An 18,689-nucleotide genomic window follows, 5' to 3' on the forward strand; every position below is an offset into this window, starting at 1 on the left:
GAAATGTCATGTCATTTCAAAGACTTATCTTTCACAGTGCTGCATGCTGCAAACTTACTAGGTTGTACATTGAAGCCTACATACACAGTAAAGATATTTTATGTAAATGGGAGTGCATGAGAAAGTGGCAGTTTGCAAAATGACACCTGAATTATAAGAAATAAGAAGCGATTGCCAGCTTTTGATTTGCATTTAATGGTACCTGGGTTACCAAGCCTTGTCCTCAGTGGCAGGAAGAGTGCTAGCTGAATTTGATGAGCTGACGGTCTGGCCTTACTAAAGATGACTAACTTTGTTTAACAGTGCACTAGATTCCTCCATCGGGATTGTGTTTTTTTCTTATACTAGCTTCATGCTGTTTTCTCTCTTAAGCCATTCAGAGAGTCCAGAACTTGATTTTTTTCATTAGCTCTGTATATTCCTGTTGTACAGCAGTACACTGGAAAAGAAAATATAATTTACTTAACCCTTAGGAGAGCAATCACAGATCACTATAGATGTTCTTTGTGCCAAAAACTAAACTTAAGTCTGGAGTGTGACCTGTTAAAAAGACATGTATCACAAACTTCCACTGATTTTAGTACTCCATATGTACCATGAAAATGGTAACAAGAATCTTGCAGGTTTGTACCCTGCTCATGGGTCAGTTTAACTATATAATCCATTTAGGAACTAGCCTAGTGAAACCAGGCACCATTTGGGTGAATCCACATATATATTGCTATAGAATGAGAACTAAGAGCTTAGCTCTGGAGAGAAGATCTAGTCTTGAAAGGGCAATGTAGTGTTTCTACCTGTTTGTTACAGCTTCTCTGCAAGGAGCACTTACTGCACATTACAAAAGGTAGAAGAAACCAAATGACTGGTTTCTGGTTTGAAGAGCTGGGAGTCAGTGAATTTAGGTTTGGAACATGAATATTCATTAGGTCTTGCTCCCCTAAAATAATCATCAAGCACAACCTTTCTTTGAGAAATCTGTCAAGTTTGATGTACTGTGCATTCAGAACCTGACTTAGAAATTATTAACTTTGAAATGGAAGAATCTTTTCAAGCAGCATTAAACAGAGCATTTTAGCAGGTTCCCATTAAATTTCCTTCTGTATTTTTAAAGTTCACTGATTTCAGAGAAATAAAAAGCAGCAATGTGTAAAAGATGGAGACTTAGGAGTAAACCAACTCCTCCTTCTTCACACTTTTAAAATAAAAAGAGGCTAAAAAATGTGTTCAGCTAATGTAAAGGGCTAAATTAATCTGTCTTATATCAGGGAGTGCTAGATAGGACCAAAGGCAATAGGAGGCCTTCCTGGTCTCCCAACTCAGCTATATTATTCACTATAATTTTAGCCAGACTGTCTCTCAACAGACTGAAGGCTGTGCAATAACTGGGAAAATCAGGTCATTTGATGATGTCCTTAACTGCTCTGGTGTCACATATTTAGACATCTACATTTGGGAATTTTGATCTCTACCCAAATCCAACACATAATAAAGAAAAACGATGCTACAAAATACTATCAAATTTGGTATTTTGAATGACTCAGAAATAAGTGTCAAAATACCTCTAAATTATGATTTAATAACAAAGGAAATCTCTTTAAGGGAAAGGAAAATGCTCCTTTCCGTTTCTCATAGGAAAATGTTAATCCCAGAGCAAGGATATTTGAGGGTGATTTATACCTCAGAACATAAAGGATTCTTTTTATTTGTTCCAATATAAGGAGGTATATTTACAATATCTTTATGAATTCCTAATTCCTTTAAAAAGACTATCCAGGCTTTTGCATTTAATTGTGCACTGCTGTATGAAATATATTTCCTTTCTGTCAGTTGTTGCTTTTCAATTTCAAATTTATTTTGTCAAGTTGGTTCATTTATATCTCAGTTTGTTTCAATTCTTCCCCAAGAGACTTCTGCTTTTCTGAGTGTCCCAGGTAAGGGATTTTAAAACAAATTACTTTCAGTAATAGAACTATAAATAAAATACTGAACATTTCCTTCAGACAAAGTGTAGTAGTAGATAATGTATCATAAAGAAAAAAATAATGGAATCAAATATCCATACAGGTCAGACTTTTATTGTTTAGTTTTTGAATAAACAAATATCTTGATTTTACTGGCAGAGTATTTTGATAGTGGAAAGGAAGAAAGGTATGATGAGATGGACTCACACACTGCACCATCTAGGGGAGAGCCCTTAATGGCTTATTTTCCAGGGTTGCACATTCCCACATTCCCAAGTGTAAGGCATCTCATTTGACAGATTGGAGTATGACCAGAGGCCTGAACCAGCAGCCTGTCATGTTCAGCCATGTCGAATGCTTTTATAGCAGTGCTACAGCAGAAGAGTGGAGGTTGGGCAGCTCGTTGGTCTCGGGACACTCCTAGACTTTGCCATGTTGCAGACAGACCAAAACTGATCCTTAGCCATATCTTAATAAGAGGAGGGAGAAATCAAACTTAATTTTTTTCAAACAAAAAGCTTGAATAAGTGAATAAGATAACGATGGGCCATTGGAGTCAGCCTCTTTGTCATAACAAGCAAGAATCCTGTGATGTTTTCTGCCAATACTTGTGACTCCCACACTCTTTTCTGCCCGTAGCTGCAGCTGATCGAGCCATGGACAGGACTATTTGGAGGCTGCCTGCAACTGGCTTCAGATTTGAACTTTGGTTTTGGACTCTTGTTTTCACTGTTCATCAACATTAATTCCAGTGATGTTTTGGCTCGATGCCTTGTTTTCTGAAGAATGAGTCTGGTGTCAAAAGCTGGCGTATTCTTAATCCAGTACATAGTTTCTCAGCAGTGGAAAACAATTAGTACCAAGGGAGAGGAAGGCCACGTACAGTGCTTCACTGCTGAAATAAGTGCATTGCGGCAAATTTGCTTTCCAACAGTGTGCATATGTTCTCTTCAATCTCCAGTTTTAATACAGTTTTTAAAAGCAAATCTTTAAGACATTTAGCTGTCACATTTGTAACAATCACCTATATTTAAGTATCACAGTCCGAAAATTAGAGTGAGGTTACTTGACTATGACATGAAGATCACACTGAGTTCTGATAGATGCAATGGCAACGTTAGAGGTGCCAACTGAAAACTAGCGCTTTGAATGAAGGATGAGAGGGTAAGTATCTTTATTAAGGCAGTGAGTCGGCAAAAAGTGGAGGAAGGTCAGAAGTCCTCTGACTGTTCTTTCTGGTTTTCTCCCCCTTTGGAAAAAAATCACTTAACATAGCAAGATGAAGAATTGCTTCTGTGCTACTGCTGCCCCTTTGCTTTTGAAATGACCGAACCAGAATAGTCAAGAAAAGGGAGCAATGTATTTTGCAGGAGTTTCTTCTGCACAGCTACAAGGGAAAATGGTTGTCTTGGTTTATTTCTTAGCAATTAAACATGTACGCAAAAGTAACTCCGTTGATATTTGGTCCTATCAGTTATATTTTAACACAATAGTCTTGACTGTTACCCCAGACAAGGTCAGCTATTCCTCTACTCTAATGGTAGTCCTTCAAAAACATTTTAGGACATTTTGTGATTTATATTTAAGCCAGTAATCCTGTACCTTTCCTGGGAGTAGAAATCTGGGGGCGTTTGTGTGTGTAAAGATGGAAATGAAGAATATTTGTAAGGGAAAAAGCTGCAGAAAAAGCTGCAGATATTATAAACGGTTATTTCCAGAAGAGAAGTGATCAGTAGTAGTAGATACTGTACGTGCTGTGGATTTTAAGAGGTGAGTTTACACTAGAGTTTGCAGCCTGCAAAAGCATGTTCTCAGTATTGAAAGACCCTTTGCCCTTTAATTTCCGCTGCTTCTGATAATTTTATGTGCTCTGTCAGAGAGCAAAGATTATCTAAATTTTAGGGTAAATGGGAGCGAACAGGGCAAATTCAGGTGAAAAGTAAGTACACAAAGTACTTGAATAATGTAAAGACAACAGACTTTTTCTGCTAGAATTGCACAGGAGGATTTTTGCTGCAGGCCCTGTGCTGCTGTCTGTAGTGTCCTTTGCCTCATCTGTAGGTGTCTGGTGCAGAGAGGATGCAGCAATTCAGTTCTCCAAACTCTGCTCCCTGCTAATGTCTAGAGCTCTGACCTTTGTAGGTACCATCCATCCTTTTTTTTTTCATGCAAGATTTAAGTTTGGTGTCCCTCTCTGCTGCTGTCTGTCATATTACCACAATCTCTCGCTGTCTGGTCTTCTGGTGTCTTTCCAACATCCTAACACTTTCTGCAACGTTGCAGATGAATACTTTCATTCTTAGGTCTTCTAGCAGGTGGCAAAACAGACTCTAGTCCTTTCTGTTCTCATTTGAGCAGCACTGCAGGCTTCATGTCTATCCATTACAGTGTTTTTTTCTCTTTTTCACATGGAGAAAACTGCATTGAAAAAGAGAGTGTGCATGCATCGTTTCTCTTTTTTTTCATGATAATTTTAGATTCTCTTCATCACTTTCATAGTGTATCAAGTCTGGCTGAGCTGATTTTCCCATTGCAGCCCTCATGGTGCAGAGCTTTTGTGTTGGGAGTTAGAAGGGTGTTGTGACTACTTCTGAGCAGTGCTCGCACAGCACCAAGGCTCTTCCTAAAATTCACACCACCACCACCACCACCTCCCGCCCAGTGGGATGGGGTGGGCAGGAGCTTTGAATGGACTATAATCAGGTCAGCTGGCCTGAATTGACCAAAGGGATATTCCATACCATACAGTGTCTGCTCCACTATAAAGCTTGTACAAAGGTGTTGAGGGGGAGGGGGTAGGGAAGTGTGTGCAGGGGGCTACTCTTTTGTCCTCTGGAGCAACTGCTATGCATTTTGGAACCCTGCTTCCCAGGAGGGGGCCAGACATTGCCCGGTGATGGGAAGTAGACAATAAGTCTTTGGTTTTATTCTTTGACACGCGGAATTGCTCGCCTTTGTTTTGTTTCTCTTTAAACTGCCTTTGTTTTACTCAAAAGGATTTTGTTTCCATCTTATTTTCCTTCCCCATTTTGCTCAGTGGAGGAGGGCAAGAAAAGGAGACAGGTGACAGAGTGGCTTGGTGGGCACCTGGTGCTCAGCCAGGGTTAACCCACCACACATACCTAACCAAGGATAAGGGTTTTTTGAGTGGTAACAATAAATAGCAAACTTGCTTTTTGTATTACTGTTTTGTATTAACAAGTTGCAAGGATAAGTTGCATTTGACACGTGTCTTGTTTGCAATATAATAATCATTTTGAGGAGATGTTTAAACTGGCTCTAAGATGAGGTAACCTATGCAACAGTGAGCTCCCCAAAGGGACACCACCCCTGGTGCCCAGCAGGTAACAGTGTCTCCAGCAGGATGCAGTGGACCTAGCATGTATGCCCCAGCAGCTAAACAAAGCTCCTCAAGTGTCAAAGTCTCCTACCCAGCTGTCTGTATCTGCTGCTGCCATTCCTCAAGCACACGTTTATGATCATGGTGGGCTGGGAAGGACCAGCCAGAGGGCTTTTGTCATCATCATTCACCACTTCTCGTTTAGTCCTATCACAAAATCCTCTTTCGGCCCCTTCATGCCAACCTCAGCGCACTCCCTCATCACCCACAATCCCTGGGAAAGAGCCAGAAGCAAATTTGTTAAATATTGATAGATCCTGACATGTTAGGAGAGTAAACCCACATGGGCAGTTATTTATGTGCCTACAGAGAGCTCAGGCATTGTTTTTCTCCAGCTGAAGGTGCTTAGAGGCTGAAATGGGTCCACTTTTAAAAACCTGCAATCTACACCACACTTGACAAGCTATGTCAAGAGTGTCTTGAATCCATGAGAACCATTTTTCTCTTTCAGTCTGGCAATAATAGTAATTTTGGTACTTTCAGCCCTTGGAAAGAGAGATCTCATAGTGAGATACATTAGTGCTGCCACCCTTTCAGCTGAAAAGGGTGCTTTCAATGTGCTGTTTCCCTGAACTTTGAGCTAAAAATTGCCAAGGGCAATATTCTATTTTCAAGAAGAACTGCAATTTTCTAAAGGCTTTGGATTCTTCTTTTTTGAAGAAAATTGTTTACAAGCCAGAATGTAGCAATGCCTTCAGGAAACATCTATCTCTGTATTAGGAAGAATACTAAAAAGTTTAAGATGCATAAAAATTAGTTATTCTTATTGATTGCATATCTTTAGAGATTAGATGAAAACCTGCCATTTATTTTTAAAGGATTTTCTCATATTTTAGCTCTGGTTTTGCATTAAATTCTGAGTGAAATGTTTTTTTAATTTGTCACAAGAGAAATTGAAATATGTTTGATTTAAGAAAAAAATAAGTTATCTTTTAAAAGTTTTAGTTCAGACATCTATTTTATGTTATCCTTCATTATTTTATTATCAATATATATATTCATAAGACTAACATACATTATAATATTTCAGTGAAGATGCTTCAGTTTAGAAGGTAGTTTTGTTCAGTATTAAGTAGATTTTTCCCTAATTGTTTGAAATATGAAAAAAAATTGAAACATCTGAAAACTAAGATATCTAAAGAATATTTAGTGTCCTATTACATGTTTTTTCAGTGTAAAAAAAAAATTATTTGTTTTTAATATGTAAATATAGATAGACTGATATTTAGAAATTGGTTCCTAAGCTATTGCATTTCTTGAACAAATCATGCTTTTTAAAAAATACATTGTGAGTTATTTCAATTTCTTTAAAAAAAAAATCAGTATGTTATCAAATAAATTGTGATTTAAAATTTCCAGCTGGCTTTATATCCATGTAGCTCCATGGTATCATAGCAATTTATCTGGGCTGCAGCTCACTCCTGCAGCCCTCTCTTCTCCAGACTCCTAAAAATGGGATAAGGATTAGGTTGAAGCCTGAAGTAATAGTTCCATTAATAAGCTCCCACTCTCATTGGCAAGATGATAAACACATGGCACAGGAACTCTTTAAAAGATTATGGGAACAGCAAAGATTGGGTACCACTGGTATGTGGAATACCAAATATATGTATTTGGAAACACGACTGTGTGAAAAATGGCAATGTAACATAACATAGAAATGAGTAGCATTTAGAATTGATGGAGAAGCTTGGCACAAATCAGGATTAAAGATAGTTCTGAATATGTTCTCTAAACTCAACAGCCTGACCATCATGGGGAAAAAGGCTAGAAGGAATTAAAGATCAGGAAAAAAACTCCAATTTTCAAACCTGAATAAAAATGTTCTGGAAAGTTATTAAGGAAAAAGAGATGACTAAACTGGCTGAATCTTTTGAAAAAAAAAAAAAAACAAAACAGTTTTGTGTCCAGAATCATGTATGTCTGATACATTTAATTGATATTACACATATCCTCTCACAAGAAATTTTACTTTGCCTCTGTCTTCATATGGCTCTGTATTTGCTTGAGAGTTACAAACTATAGGTTTTTTAGCCTTTATGTTTCCTGCAAAGTTTGATTAAAATCAGCCAGCAGTTTTACCCAGGCAGCGGTGAGGACCAAAGGCCTGAAGGCCAGATGCACAAAGAGCATGAGCATTGAAGCCTTCCTTCCTTCCTTCCTAAATGATGCTAAAAATCAGGTCATGCAGAAGCAGGAGAAAGTTCCTTCTTACTTTCTGCTAAAGCAGTAATCTGGGTCTTTACTCAACAAAATCTGGGAAATAAGCAACAAGTGTGAGAGGCAAACAAAACCAGGAGATGAAACAGCTCTGTGTTCTGCTTAACTTGTCCTTTGTCAGGCAGGTTGTCGTGATGCTGCCTACCAGCAAGTAAGCCTATTAGGCTTCAGATAATAGGCTTACCCTGTTATCTGAAAATATTTGTGTGGATCAAGCTCTGAGAGAGTTTCATGGGTGAAGATTTTTATTAAGAATCCCTTTAGGCAGTAAACTAACAGCTTTTCCCACAGTTGCAACTTGTTGCTAAACTCAACAAATCAGTACCTTGTCTTGAGACCTGCAGGGAAAATTACTCTGAAGGAGAGCATGTGGGAGGAAACCCATTGCTTCCAGTTGCTTTCCAGGTAAAATTCATCCTACACTTTCAGAAGGGCTGTGTTTCTGTCTGTGCTCACTTGTGGTGGGAGGTGTCCCACTTCCAGAGTGCTCTCCCAGCTCCTTGGATGGCAGGAGTGCAGGGCCACAAGCTCTGGGACCACATTATGTCAATGGGTAAGAAGGTTATCAGGGATTGCAATAACGAGGTGACAAGGATTGGAGGTGCCCTGCAGTAAGTTGTTACTATCAGGTTACAGTTGTAAAGGGGGAGTGGGGGAGTTAGTAAAAAAAAAAAAAGGCATGACATTACAAATAAGGTAAAACAATTTTGGTTTAGTCTCTGCCTGCTGCATCTTCTCATCAGCAGTAAAAGGACAATGTAGGGTAGCAAAAGTTTCTCACAAGCTGAAACCAGCTCCAAACTTTTCTTTACCCCAATGGCAAAGCTGCATAAAACTGCTGGGTTTAAGTGTTGCTATTTCATGGAGAGCTATAGGATGAGTATCGTGACCAGAATGAAAAGAGGTATACTTCTCATCATTCTGGTAATGTGTGGTATGTGGTGTTTTCCTTCAGATTGAGTTTAATCCGTTGCAAGCAGTAAAAATAAATTCCTGCCTCCGCACAAAAGCAAAAATAGGAGGGGTAGTTCTAGCAACAAATAATCTTAAAAGTGGGAGACTACAGGCAGCAGAGGAGGTTACCAGCAAAATTGACTTTGACATCAGGTAAACAATTACAAGGAGGAGTTCTCCTCTGAGCAATTATTAGGAGGACCTGTTTGGTGTCTTCATATGCTGTAAAGACAAGATGGAATAAAGAGCTTTGATTTTCTTGTACCTCCTGCCCAGCTGAAGCTGTGACTGGCAGTTTGCAAACATGAATGGCAAATTCTGCTTATCTCAGGATATTTAAGGTGCTGATTTCAATATGGTTTTCCTTCGAATACAAATGTGGGTCACATGAGATGTTTCTTTATGCCTCTGGGATCTCATTTCTCTCGTCACTTTTGGGAATGTGAATTGACCATATACAAAGTGAAGAGTGACGTTTTTCCTCCTTTAAATGATGAGGTAACAAGGAATAAAGTTTTATATTGCTTTTATATCTTCTGAAGAACTGTATAGGCACTATAATTTGTTTATTTATTTGCATTCAACTGATGTTAATTAACTTGTCTGAATATGTATTTGAAAAATCTAAACATTCTTGGATCCAAACAGTGTGTTAAAATATAACAAATAGCAGCAGGAAGATAATTCCATCAAAAGCTTTTCTCCCTTGGTTTTTTATGATATTGTCAACAGTTCTTGATAGAATTACTCCTTAGATCTTGCTTCAGCCCATATATTACTATTTTCCATGGGCTGTTTGAAATGTAATCAAAACTGAATGCTGTTTATCTGCCTCATATAAAAAAAAAAAAAAAAAAAAAACCAACCAACCAACCAACCAAACCTAACCAACCAAACTCAACTAACTGCATGTTCCAGGGACAAAATCTCTTTTGTAGTTGGATATTTATTATTTTATTCAAGTAACACTTGCCTAAATTCCATTTTACAAATTTCCTCTTTTGGTTGTTGATACATTCTGTTACAAATTTAGAACTAGTTAGTGACTTTCTGCTGTCGCTATCGTGTCAGATTAGACCTTGTATTCAGAAATAAGTGGAACCCAGAAGGGCTTCTGGCAAAGACTTATTCAGATCCTGAGGTGTAGGTATGCAGGGTTTGTAAGGTATGTATAATTATAACAAGAAATGTAAACCTTCCATCAATTCTTTTTTTTTTTTTTTTTTCCTGAAGGCTCTGAAACCAAATTATTTCTTAAAGTGCATATTAAATGCTTAGAAGAAATATGGAAATACATTGACCTTGCAAAAATGCATTTTGCTCTAATTGTGCTCTTGAGCTAGAGGTAATTTCTGCAGTAGGTTATAATTTTCTAATTGGATCTTCTTATAAAAAAAATTTCAAGCATGAAATAAAATCCTCCCAGAGTGATATTGCATGAAAGCAGATGCATAAGTGCATTACTATTCTTTTTAATTGTAAACAAATTTCCTTAGAATATGTTGAATGAATGCATTTTGAAATGTACACGGCATGATTTTCTAACCATGACCTCAAAATAATTCAGGCTTAATGCTTCAGTGGTTGCCTTTTCTGGGTATGACAGGTAATGAGTTATACTTGCTGAGGAAAAGGTGGTGAAGTATGAGTCCAACTGGCTATGTTTTCATTTAGCTATGAGGATAGAATAACTATAACAAAATTTATAGCCCCTGCAAGTTTCTGATTTGATTTAGGGCTTGGGTTTTTGATCTTGCAGTCTGTGGACTGAAACAAAGTATTGATTTTGTGAACTATGTGCCATCTTGAATCTGTGAAGGCTCAGTGTAGCTGTTTTATGAATAATGAACAGTTGAGCTCACAGTAAAAGATTTAAAACTGATTAAGTCATGATGAATTGAACTTTGAAGGAGAAAGTTTGCCAGCTGATATGTTGGCACACTAGTGAAGAGTTGCTTTGAGTAAAACAGTCTTATTATTTTCTTATCTTTTCTTCTTAATGAACTAAGAGATCATTTCTGTTCTCAGAAGTCAGTTAGGGCAGTAGCTATAAAGTCTTTATTTTAGATTAAATCCTGCCTTACTGTCCTGAAATGTGTTCTGGAATATGGATGTCAGAGACGATGGTTTATGGCAGCAGTCTGGCCTGCATGTTAATGCTCACTTTACTGATATGCTGTAGGGAAGCAACATCGACCTCCCTGGAGTGTGTTGTGGAGGCTGATTTATGTATTGCATTCTCTTCTGTGGATTTCACGTGTGTGGGACTATCATAAGCACAGACTGATGGGCGATGAGTTCTGCCTTCCTCTTGAAGGGCTCCACTAGTATAAGGAAAGGTGTACTAAGTTCTGGCTTTCTACTGTGGGCATCTAGTTTAAGTCCTTTACCTCACTCATATCTTTCCACTCTTTTCTGCCTACCCTTTGGATGTACTTGCCTTTTTCTGCTGACTATTTAGGAGATTAAATGCACACCTTTAATCTCCTGACTCACATTTAATGTAGGTGCCTTGCACATCACTGACACAAATTGTTTTATACTCCAGGTAGCTGCTCACTTCATAGGTGGCTGAATTTGGGAGTTTTGGGGTTTTAGGGCACTCTTGCTAATTTAAATAACTATTTAGTATAACTGAGGGACCCCCATTCCTAGCCACTGTAGTGGTGTACCAGCATCTTATTTGGTAAACGTGGAAGCAGGCTGTACTAATCAAAGCAATTGCTTGTGTTGCTCATACCTCTACTGTTTCCATGAACAACTGTGTGAAGACAACCAGGGCCTCTAAGAAAAGACCATGGAGACCTGCATCATCTGAGGATACATAACATAAAATACCCAGCTATGAGCAGCCATAGGAAGGGCTAACATCTCACTGCTCCGCTTTGATTTGCTCCTAGAATGGATTTGTAGATCCTCAGACGCATACTCAGGAGTTAAGTTTCTGTTTAGCCCTGAATGTTACATTTTGTCATGATGTCAGTCATCTTACTTGTCTTCTGAGACCATTCCACCCAGCAACAGAAATACATGTGGGCACTGCTCTGGATGTTCTCACTATGGTAGTGAATGATTTAGAAGTGTTTGAAAGTGTTTTCACGTTTTGAAAGCTCAGAGTTGCTATAAAAAACAAGTAAAGGTTGTTTTCCTAAATGTGTTAAGTTCAGATTCCCCTAACCCCAAATCCATACACAGGTCCCCAGGGATATGTGAGTTCCACACATTAGGAAGAACATGAGTAAGGATTTCTCATTCCTAATCAAGACATGCAAGGATCATAGGTCTACTACTGTGGTCTAAAGTTCTTCATGTGCAGTACAAAGCATGTGACAAATAAAAAGCTATTTTTCATTCAGAGTTATAAACCTTCCAAGATAGAAGTTATTCTGATGAGATGAATGCGTTATGAGGAAAGGTTTGGGGTTTGGTTTCTACAGCTGTATTCTGCAAGCTGTAGTTACTGCTTGTGCTTGCAAAAATGAGTAATGATCCAAAGGAAAAAGGGCCAGCAACTTGTCAAAATATGCCAAGGGCTGGATTCATTGAAGGAACCACACTTTCCCAGCAGACTTGATAGCACATTGATTTGAGTCTTGCTGCCTTCATGTACCTCATGACCCGCTTGTGAAAAGTTTTTTCATTTGCACACATAGGCCACTTCGTCTGGTGGTGTTTTCAAAAATTAATGAACTACGCCAATGTAGAAACAAATTCCAGGCACTGACCCAGCTTATCAGCATGGTGGACTTCATTGAGCTGGCAAGTGTAAGAGCTTTTAGGAAAATACTGAAAATAAAAACAAAAAGTGTGGAAGGAGCAGTCGTTGTGGTTGTGTGCTCTGACATATTTTGTCTGCAGTTAGAGACTGCTTTTAATTTCTGAAACAAGTACTATGTACAGATTGTTACCACCTCTTCCTCTTATCCTGTACCTTTCAGGATTCGTTGCTTTCCCAAAGTATTGCATTTTTCATTTTTCAGCCATTACGCAAAACATTTTGAAAAAAATTATTGCATATTTCTGCAAGTCTACATTGTGTAAGGTACAATCAAGTATTTTATGGCTAGCTTAATCGCATCTTTGCCCTAGAGATCTGTTGCTTGCCTGCTTACTTTGTGAAATAGTGTCTTACCCCGTGTAAAATATTCCTCATTTTGTTCATATACTTCAGCATTTGAACTCAGAATTGGATTATTTTCAAGTGAAGAAAACTTGTGCAAAGCAAACACAAAAGTGTCATGAGCACAGCTGAGGGCAATTTATCTTTCCATTTGAGGGAATACTGTGGGAATATGTTTATAATCTTTGTTCAGCTTTACATACTGATGTTAAGCTCTGGTTATCTGACTTTAGACACCTTGCTATTTCTAGAAGAACTATGTGGTAGAAAGGTCAATGAGAGGATTATTATGGAGAGATCGTTTCAGTACTAACACACACTAATGGAATTGAGACAAAGAGTGATAGTGGAGACTAACCAACTTTGTAGATAGCAAGTTGTGGATTCTTCAGTTCAGTATTTGACATGATCAAGGGTTTGGAACTTTGCTTGAAGCAGTTGGAGAAATTGTGGAGCATTGTGATGTGCACAATACTCATAGCCAGCTTTGGCAACTGCAGACAGTTTAGAAGTCTTCTTTAGCAGAAGTGTTACTTCTTGTTTCAATGTGGACAAGAACTGTTCAGCGTTGAAAGATGCAGGCTAGAATTGGAGAGTGAGTTTTAGCTAGTGGAAATAATCTTACAGACACACCTGATGCACCAAAGAAAAATGGAGAACTCCTTAAGCAGAAGGAATATTGGTAACGTTACTGCTAAGAGCCTGGGAAAACTCAAAGAGCATGAGGTATGTTTCTGGATGAAGGCTGTAACACAGTGACTGTAATCCAATCAGGGGACTGGAGGGAAGCCACCCCTCAGTGCCTAGCACATGGTTGGGCACATTTTTTCTAGCTCCCAAGGTGAAAGGGTGTTCCTACTGCAATACAACTTTCCTGCTCAGATTCAGCCCTAAGTATGACTGAAGTGATGGATTAACTACCAGAATCATAATGTTGATAAAGCTCAGTGTTTCTTATGCTGTGTAAGAAGGACTTAATGAGGTTGCAAAAGCACTCAGAAGTAACGAAACGATTATCTGTGTAATCATAATTCAGATTTCTTGTGCACGTACATTTTCAGACAATCATGGTTTGGTCAACAGTTCCCCCAACCTCTAGAGACCATATTTTGTACAATATGTAGATTGAGGGTGTTCAGTTTTAAAGCAGTTATTCAACATTTTGTATATTCCGTGGTATTTATCATATACAGTCTCTTATTTTATTCCTTGTATGCTATTTGAACATTTTTTTCTAAAGAGAAAGAGGCTTTTTAATTTAGTGTCTGAGTTATCAGAGACTGTTTTCAAACTCATTTGTGCTTGTATTGTGTGCACTTTATAGCTGGAAATCTGAGGTACAGCAATAGTAAGACCAAAATTAGCTGCTTATTTTTGACATGCAATTTAAGTTGCTGGTAACCTAAATTTTAAGACACCCCAGCAGCAAACTATAGGTTCAAAGCATACATTTGCATGTATTACATCTTTGTAAGTCAGATACTGAGCACTAAAGAAAAATAGAAGCTCTTTATTGGTGTCCAGCTTGTTAAAAATGTTGATTAAAGCAGCCACTTAATATCTTGCAAGTTGCAGGGAGTCTGTTACGCTAGGGGCTTCAATCATGCTTCATATAGTCCCTTTTGTTACAGAGTCTTTCAGCTTCTTTGAAAATTGACAGAAAGCAGCTTGCATTTATGCAAAATTCAAATTTACCCCTACAGCAGACCTCTTATAATCACTAAATTAATGAAGCGTTTCTATAGGAAACATAGTATGTGGTTGTGTTATCAAAAACTGTGTTATGTACATTCACAGTGAGAGTTGTGACTGCTGGGCTGTTTGCTTGCTCTCCGTTTGCAGAACTAGGCAGTACACAGCAGTTTCAGCTGAGCTGTTGGGTAGCGAGCAACCTCTGGCCAGCTAGATGAAAAACATCTGTCAGGTATATGCAAACAGTGATTTTGAAGACATTTGTAAATTATCCTGATTTCTCTTAGAAACACCAAAAAGCACAACCTTACTGTAAAGATTATGGCTTGCTGAATTTCAAGGTTCTTCTCCAGTTCCTCTTGGGATCCAAGGATTTCTCATAGAAAAGGTTGCCAGAACTTGTCAAAGCAAGGCATTCTTCTCTTCTTCTCTTGGTCTCAATTTCCCATATAGGTGAACTGCATTTGTAGACATTTGCTTTGGACGAAATTGACTTGAGTGGATGCCCCCCAAAAAAAAAAAAAAATTAAGTCCTTCAGGTGCAATTTGACAAGAATATTATTTTGATGAGGATTAAGAGAAACAAGAACAAAAATTACAGTGATAATTTGCTGCAGATTCCCAAGAATGGATTTCAATCTCAAAGTGATGCACAACTAATTTTACCAGATTCATTTGTCATACATTTACTAGCCTAAAGGAGGAATTAATATGAATTGTCAAGAATCTTTTACAAATTATGAATAAGGCATCTTCATTATCCAACAATTTATTAACTCATCTGGCAGCAATTATACTATCTAGTTATGGGAAAAGAAGGCTGAAAATATGGAAACACTAAGTACTAAGAACTGCATGAAAAAGTTAAAACAACTCTGTACAATGCACTACAATGAGAACAGAACAACAGTCTTCATTGGCAAAAGGGTGGATGATATGGTCTCTTTTGCTGGGGTTTTCAATTTTCATTATGTATTTTCAAAAGGTTGGTACAAAACATTGTTTCAAGCAGGAATAAGTTTCTCTAATAGTCCTTAGAAAAAAGCTGTACAGGAGAGAAAGACATATTTGATATTCCTGGTTTTTACAGACTTACTGACTATTAGCAGAAATCTGGGGGTATGAAAGCCACTAAATTTAAGAAAAAAAAAAAATCCAGACAAATATAGTGATGACTGAAAGGTCAGTAATGCAGGTGTCAAAATAATCTTTCACGTATCTTACAAGATGACCATGAGTGTTCCCAGAACCTAATAATCCGCTGACGAGTGTGGTGTGATGCGTGTGAAACATCCCAAAGAAGCCATAATAGAAAGGGAATGTAATCATAGTCATTCTTGCCTGGAAACTTAAACTGCAGAGAACATTTTTATATTTTCAGAATCAGCTGAACTATTTTAGAATTTAGAAAATGTGAATCTTCTTACAGATAAAAATAAGCATGAAATGAAGCACCACAAATTAAAATAGCATAAAAAAATAAACAAGCATGGAGAAACAGAAAGAAATATTGTTCCTGGTACCAAGAGCCTTTAGTGTAGGCTCAGAAAACTGATAGTCAGGTATTAATTGGCATGACTGTCGCACATTAAAAGTTCATGTTTCATGTGAAAGTATCCAGTATATCTAATTTTCAATCTGGCTTATGATTTTTGTTTCCTTTTTTAAAGTATCATTTAATGAGGGCATATTATATTTTCTAAAACCTAACTACATTTAATATTATATATGTTTTCATCCATCTTTTTAAGATTCTTAATTTTAACACTGTTATACAAGTTATATTCCCATGTGGCACATAACATTTGAATAATGGCTTTTAGCATTAATGAAATTCAAAATCATATTAGACAGTGAAAATTGAACAAAATATAAATGACTATTTGATTCAGATATGGTTCTTAGATGAATGTGGGCAGCGTATAAGGTATGATATTATAATTGCTTAGATAGTAAATTTTGCTATTAGATCACTTGTGTGCTTATTACTTGGAAATTTGCAGAAGATGTATTTATTTGTAGTCATTGTACTTAATAGCGGAAAGTGCAGCACTATAATAAACTCTTGCCCTCTGAAATGTGTTTATCTTGTCACAGAGCTGGCTTACTAATGTGATTTTCTACCTTTTGCAAAATGAAGGTAATGCTTGCTGCAGTTGCTATGATACAAGACTAGTGCACTGAACTTTCTGGTGCATCAGCACACATTTTGTATCATGCAGTTCACTGTCACTGCCTTTATGACCTTCTAAAGCCATCTGTGAAGAGGCAGACAAGTGAATTTAATCTCCCAAAACACCACACGTAAAATAAAGATTCACAGATATTTTCCTTTTTTTCTCTGAATGACTAGTAGCAGTAGTACTGAGCTTTAACTCCACTGTGGGATTGAATTTGAGATATTTTGTAGAAAGTGGCTCCTAACATAGACTACAGCAACACAGGGATATTACGTACTCTCTCTTGTGTTTTAAACTTTAACAGCGTGCATAAAGATGTGACCTACCTTTGTCTTTCCAGAAGTTATGTCTAGAGCAGGCTTTATCAACCCTCTACTCTCTAAGAGAGGGAAGGACATAAAGTGGCACCTTTAGTGGACAGTTCATTCCACAAACTTGAGACATTTTAAGCCAGGATGAATTACCTCCTAGATAAGCCTATTTCTTTGTGCTGGTTAGTGAGGGCACCTAGATAGAAAGCTTAATCAAGATACCTAACTTTTATATAGGTAAAACTATAGCAGATGAATCCTATTGCAAGTAATAAGGTGAATATTTTTGAAACTCTGTGGCTTAGGAATAATCCAAAACAAGGTTAACAGGAGAAGATGCAGCAAAGCTGGGAGTATACTGCTGTGTATGACAGTAAGCTACAAGTCATGAAGTAATACCAGGAAGAAGCAATTGTGGAGAGAAAGGTCTGAAAATGTCTGAGAAACACAAATTAACCTCCCTTCCATGCAAAAACAAGGCTTTTGTGAGAGTAGGTAAATGACATTTCTATGAGAGTAGTTTTTCTCTCATTTGCATCCTCTGCCTCAATCTCCCAAAGCAGAAAAGTTGACAGCCTGTGTTTCTTGAAAGATGTATAACTTGTTCTCTGTCAACTCCGGTGTCTGTATTGTCAGGGAATCCTATTTTGATGACATTGCACCCACTAATAAAGGCTGAAGACAAGAAAATAAAACTTTTGGAAATACTGCCTTAACTGCTGATAGTTGATTAGGCTGCAGAAGAGATACTCCTTTTATTTTTTCTGTAGCCTGAGAATCCATCAGGTGTTCTCCAAGCTATTAATAATGCTTTGGCTAGCAATATGAGGTAGGTTGAATGGATTGCCCTGCCACTATACTGAATGTGATTGCAATGAAGCATGAAACAACCTGTTTTAATGACTTACACTAGTGCTTGCTTAGACCTGATGTTAAATTTTTGAAGACACCTGGATCTTTCATTAACTGATCAGGCAACCAACTGATAGTGGGTGAAGCATTAATTAAGAAGTCTGAAAACTCATATTCACTGTACATTAGGAAATATTACTGAAATTTTTCTGGTGAACCTCTTGAAGAATAAGTAATTACATCTATTGTTTTTGAGAAAGATGCTTTCTGCCTATTGACACAATGTGTAAAGTAGATGTACTCCTTTCTCTGCAGCTGGGATGACAGCAGCTCGGTTAGTAGTGGCCTCAGTGACACTCTTGACAACCTCAGCACAGATGATTTGAATACCACCTCATCTGTCAGCTCTTATTCCAATATAACTGCTTCTTCAAGGAAGAACGCTAATGCCCAGGTGAGTAGCTTTTCATTGCCATTTCCTGCAACACCTCATGAGTGTGCAGGATAACAAAGAAAAATGTTTAGTATCAATGCCTCTGAAACAAATGAAATGCTTTAAAACTCCTCTATCACACCTGTGTGCAAGAAGCCCATGGACCCCACTGATCCAACCCTGGCCCATGGGCTGACGCCTCAGATACTCTGCTCTCAGGGCACATCCCACTGCTGAAGGTTCTGGATGGTGAGACCCTGCTCTGCGTGCCCTGGGGGAGCCCTTGCCAGTCCCAGCCTCAAGAAGCCACCAGCCCCTTCTGCACCCTAACACGCAGTATGACGGGATCTCCAATAGGTGGATTTCTACTCACTTTGTCCCATTTGGAGTATCTCTTTCAAGAGACAGCACTATTTAAAATGAGATAGTTTTCATCATTCATAAGATGACACATATAGGGGAAAAAATACCTAGGCTGTGTTGTCCTTTCCTTGTTCTCTCCACTGGGAGAAAAGAGACTGAAGGAAGAAGGAAAAGGTTTCAAAGTTTCTCTTGTCCCCAGTTAG

General features: G+C 38.0%; 1 protein-coding gene across 1 annotated transcript in view; it reads left to right on the plus strand.

Moving 5' to 3' along the window:
* Positions 1-6,882: 6,882 nt before the first annotated feature.
* Positions 6,883-18,689, plus strand: part of LOC103776065 (neuron navigator 3-like) — a gene marked incomplete at its 3' end in the record, with an annotated part of 30,693 nt that continues 18,886 nt past the window's right edge. Inside the window, exons 1-5 of the mRNA XM_008943552.1 lie at positions 6,883-6,948; positions 8,537-8,688; positions 12,189-12,300; positions 17,609-17,667; positions 18,006-18,144. Coding sequence (XP_008941800.1) covers positions 6,883-6,948; positions 8,537-8,688; positions 12,189-12,300; positions 17,609-17,667; positions 18,006-18,144 — 528 coding nt within the window. The remainder of the gene's footprint in view (positions 6,949-8,536; positions 8,689-12,188; positions 12,301-17,608; positions 17,668-18,005; positions 18,145-18,689) is intronic.

Source organism: Merops nubicus, unplaced genomic scaffold (genome assembly GCF_000691845.1).
Source record: "Merops nubicus isolate BGI_N331 unplaced genomic scaffold, ASM69184v1 scaffold26107, whole genome shotgun sequence".
NCBI classification, from domain to species: Eukaryota; Metazoa; Chordata; class Aves; order Coraciiformes; family Meropidae; genus Merops; species Merops nubicus.